This window comes from Gavia stellata, chromosome 6 (genome assembly GCF_030936135.1).
Source record: "Gavia stellata isolate bGavSte3 chromosome 6, bGavSte3.hap2, whole genome shotgun sequence".
NCBI classification, from domain to species: domain Eukaryota; kingdom Metazoa; phylum Chordata; class Aves; order Gaviiformes; family Gaviidae; genus Gavia; species Gavia stellata.
Genome location: NC_082599.1, coordinates 9,250,139 through 9,263,742, shown reverse-complemented (window position 1 = coordinate 9,263,742; position 13,604 = coordinate 9,250,139). Strand labels below are relative to the sequence as shown.

The window sequence follows — 13,604 nt, the reverse complement described above, 5'->3', positions numbered from 1 at the left end:
TGAGGCCATGGTAAATCCAAAGGATAGGAAGGCCAGAGGAACTCATTAGAGTAACAAAGAAAACAGGCTGAGCAGAGAAATCAAGAGGACAAAACACTTTGATTTTCTTTGTGTGGAGTGGGAATATGCAATAGCATATGAGATTAGATCTAAGGGAAGTACTCTTGTGAGAAGGGGCAATTTAGCAATCACACTGAGAAAGAAGATGAAGCCAAGTAATGAATGACATCATGAAGAGAAAAGAACTCGGAGAAAAATGTGGAACAGAAACCTGAGAGACAGTGATATTTATGAAAGAAAAGAGGTGAGAATTACCTGTGCTGGAAGATGCAGATGATTACACAGGCACTGCAATCCGAAAGGAAAGGAAACTCAAGAAGCAATAGTGTTAATGGTATCTGATAGTTCAAGAAGAGTAAGAAAAATATTTCGCTGCAGGTGAATGAAGATTTTGGTCAAAGTAGTTCTAATTTAGTGGGGAGAAGTCAAAATGGATCAAAAATGGAGTTGAAAGAGTGAAAATTATGGAACAAAGAAAGCAAGGGCTGGACTTGGGGGCCTGGACAGTGGCTATAAAGCAAGGCAAGGCTCAGAGAAGTGTTTTTCAAAGACAGCCCAGGAAATAGTTGGGGCAGAAGAAAATGACCCTAAACAAGGGTTATTAGAAAAGATAGAAAGTGAGATAAGAATATGAATTATTGGATGAAATGGATAAACAGATTTAAAAGCAGAGGGTTATTTGTACTTTTTTTCCTGTACTATGAAAAAAAGTGTATCATATAAAAGTTTAAGAACTTTTTACCTCGGTTTTCACTAAAAAAGTAAATTGTAGTTGGGGGAGCAATACAATAGAACCTGCAACCAAAGGGTAAGATCTCTTTCTGGAGTAGGAAAAGAACAGGTGATAGGTTGGGTATTTCTTGCATAGCTGGAGTAGAAAGGGGAACATGTCATGTGGAGATCCAGGAGACCAGTAGAAAGGCAGATGAAGCGCCTTTGTAGCAAGTTAGGAACTTGTATACTACAAATTTCATACCAACTACCCCCAAAATACTGGATAAATAATAAATTGTTTGTAAACAGATTAATAGTTTCTACCAGGTATGTTTCTAATGTTCTGCTGGGAAAGTGTGACAGGCCTTGTAGATAGGAGGCAAACAAGAGGTGTCCTGTATTTCTGTTTCAGTAAGCCTTTTGATGCCATCTCGCAATATCACCTTTAAGTATGGAGGGAAGCATTGTCCACGTAGAAGTGTTGTGAGGGGTTCCAAAACTCCTTTGGAAAGCATCTTGGGGGAGCAAGATTTATCTGACAATGCACGGATGTTTAAAATACGCCAGGTGAATCAGGCTCTGACAGTGCTTATTTCTCTCTGTTGACTATAAAGGTAATTTATATAAAGTGATGATTTCTGTTTTCCGATCAGTTGTCTAAAGTTAGGTAAGATACATCCCCCTCTAGGTTTGAATAGTTTACTATCAACATAAAAGGATGCTTTGAGTAGGCTTTTGAGAGAAAATGTCTGATTTCAGTAGTAGTCAGTATGTTCATTAATGAGTTGGATGCTGGAATATGTATTATGCCTGTTGGATTTGCAGGCACTCCCAGCTGGAAGGGCTAACATGTTTTTTTTGGGAAAGGGTTGAATTCTGAAAGGTTCTTGATGAATTGAAAAAATGGTTTGAAACTGTAAAGTGCAGAATGTTCTAACTTGTGTACAGCATACATAGTATATCATGCGTCACTGCTCGCAGTGGGAAGTCGCGGGCTGTTGCTTGATTTCCCCCTGTAAATAGAGACAAAAGCCTGGAATAGTTAAGCGAACAGGAGTACCACAGGCCTTGACTCCTGACTTTCACAGTGGTTTTGAGTACGAGGATGTGGCTCCTGCCTCGGTCGGGCCCTCTGAGCCACGCAAGGCCCAGCTCGGGCAGCAGGACTCAGGGGGAACACTGAAACCCGCCATCTGAGAGGGCCCCTGGCCGCCACCCACTGCTCCCCTCGGCCCCGTAAGGGCCCCTTCGCCCGCCGGGGTGTCCGCCTACGGTGTGCGGGGGAAGGCGAGCCGGAGCCGGGGCAGGGGCAGGGGCAGGGGCAGGGGCAGGGGCAGGGGCAGGAGCAGGCGGCGGCGGCGGCGGCTGAGGGAACCCGGGACGATCGCCGCCGCCGCCGCCGCCGCCGCCCACACGGCGGGAACGGGGGGCGGGGCCTGGGGCGGCGGGGCGGGGCCTGGGGCGGCCCCGAGAGGCGGAGCTGGAGGGCCGTGCGCTCCCCTCCCCCCTTCCCTCGCCTGTTTGCCAATGGGCGGGTCCGGGTATCCCCGCTGCCCGCCTCTGTCGTGCGGGGCGAGTCCATTGCGTCCCGTACGGGGGGAGCTTCGGACCCGGATGCTGGCTCTCGGTCCGGTTCGGAGCGAGGGGGCGGAGCAGAGATAGCACCCGTGGATCAGGACCGGGCGCTGTCCTGCGGCAGCGGGGGTGGCTGATCGGGCGGGGGGAGCCGCTTTGGCCGGGCGGCTCTCCCCTCCCCCTTCCGCTCCCCCTGCGTCCCGGCGGGGGATGGTGTGTTCCGCAGCGCGCGCCTTGCTCGCGCGGTTCGGCGGCTCGGCGGGGGGAGGGGACGGGACGGGAGACCCGGGCCCGGGCGGCTCTCCACAGTGAGCGCGGGGGATATCGGGGAGGGGGCGCGGGGGGGGAGGCGCGGTGCTGGCGGCCGGGACCATGTCGGCGGATGAGGAGGAGCTGAAAGTCCCGGAGGAGATGTTCAAAGATGTCAAGTTCTTCGTGGTGGGAGACATCGACCCCAAGGTACCGGGTCACCATCCCCCTCGCCCCTTCCCTCAGCTCCTTCCTGCCTCCCCCCTCTGGGGGGGGGCACTGTGGGATCGTCCAGCTCCTCTCCCCCCCCACCCCCGACACTTCCCGCGCGGGCTCGAGGCTCACGCGTCGTTTCGCAGCACGCGCCCTGCCGCCTGCCGGGGAAGGCGCGCGGGGGGGGCGAGCGAGCGCGCGCGCGCCTGAGGGAGCGTTGGGGAGGGGGCAGGGTAGCGGCCGGTAACGGCCGTGCCCGGGGCCAGCGCGCCGCCACCCGCCATGGGAGCCAGCAGCCCCGGCGCGCAGGCCCCGGCGCCGCCTGAGCGGAGGAGGGGCGGGCGAAGGGACTTCCTGTTACAGCCCGGGCCGGGCGGGCAGCCGGCTGCCGCGCGGGGCAGCGGCTCAGGTTGCCGCTCCTCCGCCGCGGTTGCGGGGCGCTCCGCAGGGCCGCGCTCGGGCCCCCGCCGGCCCGCCCGCCCTCAGCCTCCCGCTGCGCCAGCCCCAGCCCCTCCCGTCCCCGCCCCGTCGCTGTATCCGGATTCAGGACGGGGACGGGGACGGTGACAGGCCGCTCTCGGCGGGGGGAGGCTTGGCGAAGGAAGGCTTGGCTGCCCGTCCCTCCGCCGCGCCTGCCAGCCCGCTCCCCTCGCGTCTCGGTGCGAGCCTCCCAGGATGAGCACGGCCCGGGGCCCCCGTGGCTCTGGTGGCTGCCCCAGGACCTTTCGGACCCGTTGGGTGCACAGAGGTGGTGATGTGGTTGAGGTGTCATCTCCGTATTTTCCGTGCCTGCATCCAGAGGACGCAAGGAGCAGAAGGTGCTGACAAATGACCATCCAGCTCTCTGGCCTAGGACAATACCCTGGATGACAAGGTTGGCCTTCTCTGGCCAGACCTTAGATGACAAAGTTGGCCTTACAGTTAGTAAGACCCAGTCATGTTGGGTGAAGGTGGTTAAAAAAAAGTTTCTGTGGCATGTCCAATTAGACAAGCGTTTGAAGTGTACTATATCTAGCTTTAGGACAGCACCTGCGTGCAAACAGATTCCTACATTTTTCAGACTGAAATTAAAGTCATTGCTTCTTTGGTAGTTGCTGCAGTTGAATCTTAGTTCAGCATTGGGTTCCTTTAATCTCATGTCCTGGCATTCACTGAGTCTTGTAGGCCTGTAAGTGAACTTGAGATGCAGGCGCTGACCTGTTGAGATGGTTTTTCTTCATAGGAATAGGATTATATGCTAAAAGAAGTACAGTCTAGGAATATAGTTACAGAGCAGGGAAAAAATCCCGAGGTCTTTAGATGTAAAATTTTTGACAGTGTGTTAGAGCTTGAATGACAATTCCTGTATTTAAAAAAAACATATAGCAGCGATATTATTATGTGTATGAAGATGAGTGCGAAAAAACAATAGGACTCTTGTATATCATTTATCATATAAATAGTGTCCCGAAAGGCATGTAGTTACTTCTGTGTTGACATAGCAAGACAATTAGCAGTATTCCAGTAGAGTGAGTAAACAAGCATTCTCTTGAGCTGGTTTTCTTTCTTATGTTAAGTCTTATTCTTCTTAGCAGTTAGTGTCATTGTCTTAAGGCTTTGATTTGCTCTAAATTAGGTACACGAAATTCTCCTCTGTTTGTGCATGGCTTCTCTGGGTTGCAGGCAGACATGGAAGGTGGCCCTGGCGGAGTCAGTAAGGTCAGGCACAGCACTGCACAGAAGTGGTTATGCAGCTTCTGAGATCGGGTGCTGCTGGAAGCTGTTGAGCCACTTTCTCATCATGAGTGATGCCCGAATTGAGAAGTCCTGTGCATCTGTCCTGTGCAGCCATGGTCCTGTGTGGCTGCCTGGCCTGGTTAAACACTGTTCCCTCCAGTGCTCTGGTTTCTGAAACGGCATGCTGGTGTGGCACAGAGTTACACGGAGGCCTTGGCTTGCTCCTGTCCACGCTGGTGCCTGCGCTGGCAAGCCCTTGGGAGCACGAGGCACCGTGGAGGGCAGAATCCTGCCTGGGTTGGGTTGCAGAGCCCAGTCAGAGGGACGAAGTGTGTTGTGCTGAGCTTGGGGCCAGTTCCTCGTGCGTGCCTTCGTCCTCCCTTCTGCAGGTGCCCTCTGTAGCACCCTGGGAACAACCCAAACAAGAGGAGTACTTACCAGTTGTGTTTTGAACCGAGACAGAAAGCAGAAATTCTAAATTGAACTCCACAAATAGCTTTTTTTTTTTAAATAGTTCTTATAGTGAAATGCTGTTCCATTACTAATATAAAAATTACAAATATATTTGGCGCTTTTTACTTCTTCATGTACAAACGGATGCTAGCTTGATGTTGAAAAGAAGTTTCCTCCTTCATCTTTTGGGGAGGAGCACACTTTCATCAGCTTAAATTTTCAAATGGTTTCTTGGAAAACCAGTTATCTTAATAAGTACTAAAACAGGCCTAGCACAAGTGAGCACTCTAATCAAAACAAATCCAAGAGTAAGGAAAAAAAAAAGAAGTAGTAATATATTCAGGTGAATAACTGCATACCCAGTACCTATTAAAACATATGCAGCATAAGCTAGAAGGGAAACAAAAGTCTGGAATTGTGCCTAGATGTTCTTTGGCAAATGAGGAGAATTAGGCTGCTGGCTCTCAACTTTAAATCCATTCCATTGGGATGTACACTTGGCTGCTCACACCTTACAGGGGGTGAGGAGTAGATGTCAGCTATCATTTTTGTTTAATAAATGCTTTTCCTGCTTTCCTAAAACATGTAAACCCAAACCATCGTGCTTTGGTAATACCAGTTAAAATTACTCTTTCCCACAGAAAGAGATAAAAAGTAATGCAATGCAGCATAAGGACTTGGAGCAGGATATTTGGTTTCTGGTTATCTTTTCTTTATTACTATTTTAATTTTTTTTATGCCCATTGTTTTAGTTCTCAGTTTTGAACTTTTCGTCTTGTTTTTTTTCCAACACGGATTTTAGTGGGAGAGAACAAAGAAAATCTATATGCCCAAAAAAAAGAAGTTTCATTTAATGGATTTAAGCTAACTCTTAAGGTGCAGGTTTTCTACAATGATCATATTAGGGCTTTTCAGCATTTAATTTTCTAGTTACAAGTATATGGTTGGTACTAGTATAGGTGAAGTTCTTTAATTGTGCCAATTCAACTTTTCAGTCCAGGCACTACTTAAACTGGCGAAGTTGAGTTCTGAGAGGAGTTTCGAAGTTGACATGAGCTAAATTAGGAAAAGTCTTTTTCGTACCACCTTAAATAATCATGTGAAGTTATTATCTATTGTATTTATAGTGTTTAAACTTGCTACCTGAAACTAGCCTAACTTTTTGCATAAGCAGACTCTTGCACACTCTTTAATGCAGCATTGATAGAAAAAAAATCATACTTCTGTCTTATTAGTTGTAACTTCTTTCTCATGCTATCTGTCAAATTTGGGTGCTCAGTTTTCATGACATTCACTCCTCTTTTTAGCCTTGTCTTAAACAAACAGTTGAATGGGGCTTGTAACTCAGGGAGAGCTGTGCGAGACAAGGAGCTTGTGTGATGGAGCTCTTCGTAAATATCTACTGTTTTCAGAAGTACTTTATTTTGATTTAGCTTTTCCCATTAGAATTATAGCATCTTATGTTACCTTGCAGTTAACTGGATTTCATGCAGGAAGGTATCCCATGATTTAGGAGATTGGTGTGTAAAATGGAAGTATTCTCTCCTGTTCCTGACTGTGTGGCAGCAAGAACAGCAAGCTTGTTGATCAATTTTCTTGGTTATTTTAGAGTAATTCTTTTGTAATTTCATAATATCACATATTCATCCATTGCAGAAAAAAGTCAATTTTTTTTTTACAAAAATGAAGTTTTAAAGTCAAGTACTTCAGTCAGGAAATGCCAAAATTTTCTCCTCACCAAGTAGCGACTTTTCCATCCTTATTTTTCTGCTTTGCATAGATGCTTTATAATAGCCCAACGCCATGTTATGAAAGAGTCTGTGTCAGTGCCTTCTCTGTCCTGTTTAGTGTACAGCATAGGTAGTAACTGCTTAAGGACCAATTACTTAATATTTTGTTTGATGAGTGCAAGAATGCCTTGCTCTCTGCTGTTCACTGTTATGGGGAGAGTGTCCTGTTAGGAAGGGAGTGTCCCTAGCAGCTTTTGAGGGATAGATGTCTGTCCCTAGCAGGTTTTGGAGGATGAACATCATACCAGTTTGGTTCTGCAAAATCATTATGAAGTGAAACTCTGTTCATTTCCGAATAAGAAAAGGAAAAAGGAAAGAATAATCTTAATTGGCATTTTTAACTTTTGAACTCTAGACTTTACTCTTTTAAAACAGTTTTCTCTTCCTGCCTTCTACACCCCACTACCTTCTCTGTTATTTTTATTCAAATAAAAATGAGTCCTGTTTTTTGGGGGTTGGTCTGGATTTGTCACACCAATCTCTACAACTGAGCTGAGAGAACGCTGAACTCTTAAACCAACATCATCTATGTGGGCCTTGCAAAAATAGGTATAAGATGTGCTTTGTGACTTGTGACATGTTTTGCATTTTCTGAGGACAGAGTGATGGAGTGAGGCGTTTCAGATCCAGCTCTTTAAGGTAGTAACTTAGGGGGCATGTGTCCTACTTTTTTTTCTTTCTTATTTCCCTAAATCACTTTTTGTCCTCCATTGCTGCTTTCCCCAATACATCAACTCTTTGTTAGAAGGTTTTCCCTCCTCAGGGCAGCGGTTACAACTTTTTTCTGCTTGCAGATCCTTTTGATACCAAGGGGGTATTAGACATGTTCTCTCTTCGGTTCTTCTGTCTGGCTGCATTGTTTTGGAGCAGCTGGACAGCTTCTTCAGACTTACTCATAAGCTCTCGGCTGAGATACATTGATTGGATCTAGAAATACTGGAACGAAATGCGTTTGCTGAAGGTGGAATTATTTTCTTAGCTGTTAAGTGAACATTTACAGAAAATGCATGAACATCTTTTTTTTTCTCTATGCAAGTCTATAACTTGGGTTGCCTTTTTTAAACTTCAGGCTCTTCTTTTAAAGTATATTCAAATGTTTCCAGAGCTACCATATTCAAAAACAAATACTGAGGAGAAGGGTTTTCTTACCCTGCCTGAGAGAAAATTATTTTGAGATGTTTCATGAGGAATATATGTTCTGGAAAAATTTTGACACTTTCCAGATTTCTGCCCCAGCCGGAATTATTTTGGAAAGTAAATCTTCAACTTGTATGATTAAAATATGGCAGCAGTGTAAACCATTGGCGATCAGGTTTTAAATGGGATGTATTTGGCAACTTCAGAAAGAGTGCTAGCCACTTACAGGAGGGCTACCAAGAGAGAAGGTCATTTTCATTCCTCTTGTGTTAGTGTGTTCTTGCATTAACATTTTTCTCAAATAAAAGGTGCTAAAAATTGTTGACTTCTTGTTCTCTTTTGTGTTTAGGTTATTCAACTTCTGAAAGCTGGGAAAGCAAAGGAAGTTTCTTACAATGCACTGGCTTCACATATTATTTCAGAAGATGGGGACAATCCAGAAGTTGGAGAATCTCGTGAAGTTTTTGATCTCCCTGTGGTAAAGGTGAGTGACTCATCCATGATATTGTCAAAGTACTGATGTGGATACTTCATTATTATAACAGAAAATATTCATGTTTGGATGATGACCAAATGAAACGTATCTTTAAAAATCTTTTATCCTGTTACACAAACTTTTATGCCGACTGATAGACTTCTTTTACAATTCTGTTCTCTCCTTTCTTTTGTTGCTCTGTATCTATCAGTGGTTTGGGGTTTTTTTTTTTGTTTTCTGTTTTGTTTTGTTTTTTTCCAGATTCTTCCTTCAGTCATCTGAGTGAGATGGTGTCCTATTAGCTCTACTTTAGAGATGTTTCTGATGGGAAGGTTCTTAGAAGTTTCTGGCAATGGAAAACCTCAATTTAGAATAAGCAGTAGACTGCTGAGGGTTTTTTTTTAAACACATACAATTGGCAAGGTGCAAAATTATTTTTTTGATTCTGCATGTGTGTGCTATGCTAATTTTAAACAATAGGAACTTGTAGAGAAATAATTTTTTTCCTCTTGATTTTGGTGGGGTTTTTTTTTTTCTTCTTCTTACTCATACTGGAATTACCAGTATTTTGTTACTATCTTGCAATATGGGGTTATTTTGCCAGTGAAAGAGTCTGGGCTTCATGTTTGAAAATGTGAACTTGCCACTCTGCAAGTTACAAGAGTGATTAGAAGAAAAACCACTAGTATTTCACTGCCAGTATCTTTGGGTACATGATTTGTGGTTATTTTTTCCATACGGTTGCACTGGCAGTAGAGAATTTTGATAGCTTATGTCATGAGAGTTCACCTGACAGTGTAGAAATATGAATTAATTCCACAAAATAGAAGGTGCTTAGCTGGAGACCTTAGGGTTAGAGTGGCTGTGCTGATTAACTTTTAGTTCCTTTTTCTGAAGTGTTCTGTGGCATAATTTTACTCTTATAAACAAGAAGACTGCTGCCATTCTCATGTGAAGGAAGGACATGAGTGTTGTAACAGTGCTTTCTGCTTCCTAATGCCATTTACTTAAAATATTTAATTTCCTTCATAACTGCTACTAGCTAAACTTTTTCATTTGCCAAACAAGAACAAGTCTTTCAGTAATGTCACTTAGTTTGACCTGAAAACATCACAGCATGGTCTGTAATCAAGAAGATTAGACTAAGTATTAAGGGAATGGAAGTCAGAGGCAAAGGTAGCTTGTTATCGAGAGAAAAGGCATAGAGAATAAGAAAGAGAAAAACTTGCGGGAGGAAAATCTCCCGTTTTTTTGCAGAGGATTGAGGAGTTATGAATTAGATGGTTTTAGTTCATTGTTTTATGCTTCTTTGTAAGGGAGAGAGAATAGCAAGAATTGGGACACCATATACATATTTACCACAATATATTTGTTTTTTTTGAGGAAGAGTCATTTCATACTGAATGTGATGCCATTCTTTCTCCCTTCTTCCCTTACATGCTCTATTGGGACCACTGTCCTACATCTCTTCCCTTCTCCACCACCTCCGTCTCTCCCAGAGGGGGGAATACTGTCCCAGAATACTGTCAGTTAGGGGTCATCACCTGTGTGCTTGGCAGCCCTCATCGCTGTGTGTTTAGAAACTTCTTTCTCTATAAGGTTATGGTTTGTGACTCCTTGGTGTGGAGTGTAAGGTAGGGGATTTTTTTCAGAGCATGGAAAACTGAAAAAAGAGAGAGGATGAATAAATACTGTAAATGGTTTTCCTGGCACAATAGAAGGATGAGGGGCAGGGGCCTTGCTCCCATATTGCTGCAGAACCTTTGAGCAGTCTTTATATTAACTCTTACCAATAAATCGAACAGTCTTTTTTGTAAAGGCCTAAGTACAATGTCTGTGAAACACTTAAACTTTCAAAGCTTGGCGATGTATATTGAAACTATCTACAGCATGAACTTGGAATGTAATTCACATTTCACACATGCAGACTGCCAATGTTTTTAATTTCTTGTGGTTTTTATTTTTCAGCCTTCCTGGGTAATCTTGTCTGTTCGCTGTGGAGCTCTTCTGCCGTATCCTTTAAGTTCAAATTTGAATCAATTCTATAGGAAACATGTGAAAATAGATACCATCAAGGGATTAAAGACTGCTTCAAGTATGTACAGCTTAATTTTTTGAAATGATAGGATGTGTTTTATTTGCCAAGATTGCAGCGTGCTTGGAGCTTCTTTGTCTTACTTCAGTTTTCCTGTCCGTCTGGCTATTTTGGATGCTTAATAGGCGCTTGGAAGAAAACTGTCATCAAATGGACTCAAAACATTTTAGCTGGAAGTTAATAATGAACTGTGAGGATCCAGGAAAAATGCTGAAGTGCAGTAAGTGGGCAAATGTTGGTTCAGAGTAGAATGGACTTTTCTGCCTTTTCTAGAAGCAGAATTAAGTAAGCGATAAATATGCAATAACTCATACCAACACTGTATTATAAGTAATGCTTTATTAACAGATAGTATTAGTATTCCCATTTTGGGGATAGTCTGTCCTTGCCTTTAGTAGACCCTTGTTCACGTTTGGCTAGATTTGTGTTTCTTAACTTTTTGGGAACGTATATTCTCACATATGGATGGCATATTCCTTCCTCTTCTTGTCAGTTATTACTGTTTTATCTTTATTTATGTTCCCCTTAGATTTTTCTTTGGATCATAGGAATGGCGACAATGGCTATTACTACAGAAAAAAATTCATGTGTCTTTTTCTCAGACCATTCATGATAAAGATTCTGTATATGGAAAAGCTGAAGCAGAGCAATACATTTCGGTACAGATGCGAGTGGGTGACTGCAACAAACAATGCCAGGACTAGGGAGGTATGCTGTCAGGCATGACATCTCATTTTGGAATGAAGGTAGCAGGTGGTCGTGTCTATAATGGAAAACAAGAGGTGGTAGACACAAAAATCCAGGTGTTTGTATTAGGAATTCAGGTCTTAATGTGCCTCAGTGATTCAGAATTCATGTTTTGTACACGGTATTTCAAGGTATGTGCCTTTCCATCTCGCTATGTCTCAACTATTTTGGAAATAGCCTGTATATTCTCTTACTTCCCCAAGAGAATTCAGCTCAGGGAGTGAACTGTAGGAAGAGAAAGCATTGAATTAATCACATAAAGTGATATAGTGAGGTCTTTGCAGCTGTTTTGATCACAATAATCAACATGTCAGATAGGATTCAGCAGTTAGTGGGAAACACTTGCCATAGTCGTGGGTAGTCTTCTGACCTAAGCAGAAGAAAGTTTTCCGTGAATGACTTGGCTTCCAAATGGCAAAAATGCACCAAACATTACGTGGCAAAACCCAAATTAGCAGAGCTACTCCTGTACTAAAAATAATTTGATTATTGTGATGTGATCTAGGCTGGTGATTTTTGTGTTTTGCATCTGGAAATATTAAATGTGTTTATCATCCTTTCATCATCAGGATGGGAGTGTACAGTTGCTTATGTCACGCATCTGTAAGCCTTCTCCCTGTTCCTGAGGACTGGTTGAAAAAATATTAAAATAGCTTGGAATTAGCTACATTTTCAGGCTGAAGTTATCTAGAATTGCATTATTAGTGTTGTTCTTTCCCATGGAGAAGTTGCATTATTAGAAAATTGGTCTTCTGTCTGAAACCAGGGGTTTTTAAAAGGATGCTGTAGGAGCTGATGTTACTACATACCCAGAAGAGAAATCAACAGATAAAGCCATTGAGTGATGCAGTCCATAACTAAATTGTAGCAATAAATGTGTGAATGTAGCCCTGAATGGCTATTGCTCAGGAAGTCTTTATTGTGGGTATACAGGAATGACCAAATGAAAAGACCAGGTCTCAGTAGTATCGTATTCCTGGGTTGCATGGAAGAAGGAAGTTTTGTACACCTGTCAACAATAAATGTGTCCTTGGACCTTTGACTTTATTCTTTCTAGCACTTCATGTCCTTAGAACCTGGTGGTTTTAGATTTTATTCTGAGCCTTATAGTGCTCACTAAAATGGGTTGTTAAGTCTTAACTTTGTTCTGTTTCAGTCTCTTTACGACCTCTAGTGCAGTGGTATCCAGCCTTTCATTAGGGTTTTAGGTACTACCATAATGAAAAAAATATAAGGAATAGCTTACTTTTTCCAGTTGATTGTTTTTCGACCCTGTTTAGGCAGAGGTTTGAGATTTTGCATTTTCATCTTTTGTTTATGTTTTAATTCGGAGATGTAATACTCAAGTTGTCACTGAATTTACTGAAGAAGCAAGTCCTCAAAACATCTTCTGTCAGGTAGATACATGGATCTAATAAGAGCCTTAAAGATACGATGTTTGCTTACCAATTCGAGTACTTAGTTGATGAGCATTTGCCTGTCAGTTGTTAAAGGTGAAGTTTGATGTAGAAAGATTTAATGCAGTATAGAAGCGCAGTAATTCCGCCTGTTTCTTAGAAATACATTTGAACATTGCACTGTGAAAGTTGTTTTCATCAGGAGGAACTTCAGAAGGCAGTGTTCTCCTGTTCACTGCTAACTGATGTTAGGGAAATCTGACTAACCTGCAGTTGAAGGGAAGTTGCAGAAAAATTAATCTGGAAGCAGCCTTCCTGAAGAAGGAAATACAGTTTTGTGTGTGAAAACCTCAGTTATAATGCCATAAAGAGGGCTGGTGATTTCTTTATTAATTCTCTTGATACCAGCAAAAGCAAGAATAAGGAAGGACTATTTTTCCATGGTCTTTTCCAGATGAAAGAGGGTCAGAGCACTTTTGAATTTTTGTTGCTGAGAGGGAAAAAAAAAGTGGGTTTTGTTGCATTCCCTCTTTCTTGTTTTCCACACCCATTTGGAACCTTATTGTTGTGCTGCTTGTAACTCTTAAAAGAGGGTCTATTTCACTCCTATTCTTTAGAGAGTGCAAGCTGCAGTCAAACTGATGAACCTCTTAAAAGTTAAACACTGAGCTGTTGCTGCTTTATGTGCTAGGAGCAGATGTTAAGGCAGGGAGTAGACAACTGTACACTTCTGGAAGATCTAGTACTGAATCTCTACCTTCGATGAGATACTCAGCAACACAGTGAAATTTAGGACATTCATCAAACTTGAACTTCTTGGAGTATTCCGGATAATGGCAGTAATCTATTCTTAAGTTTTAAAGTGCTCTGGGCTTTGTTGTCAGCTTGCTGCGTGTTGTCTCTCCTGGGTCTCAAAATTTAAGTATTGCTGGTGCATCTGTCAACAGCACGGGGAGAACAATTTTGTTTCATTACAAAAACCT

The 13,604-nt window shown here is 43.2% G+C and overlaps 1 protein-coding gene across 1 annotated transcript in view; it reads left to right on the top strand.

The window, feature by feature from the left end:
• Positions 1–2,721: 2,721 nt before the first annotated feature.
• Positions 2,722–13,604, top strand: part of PAXIP1 (PAX interacting protein 1) — a 53,706-nt gene continuing 42,823 nt past the window's right edge. Inside the window, exons 1-3 of the mRNA XM_059818786.1 lie at positions 2,722–2,808; positions 8,257–8,391; positions 10,351–10,394. Coding sequence (XP_059674769.1) covers positions 2,722–2,808; positions 8,257–8,391; positions 10,351–10,394 — 266 coding nt within the window. The remainder of the gene's footprint in view (positions 2,809–8,256; positions 8,392–10,350; positions 10,395–13,604) is intronic.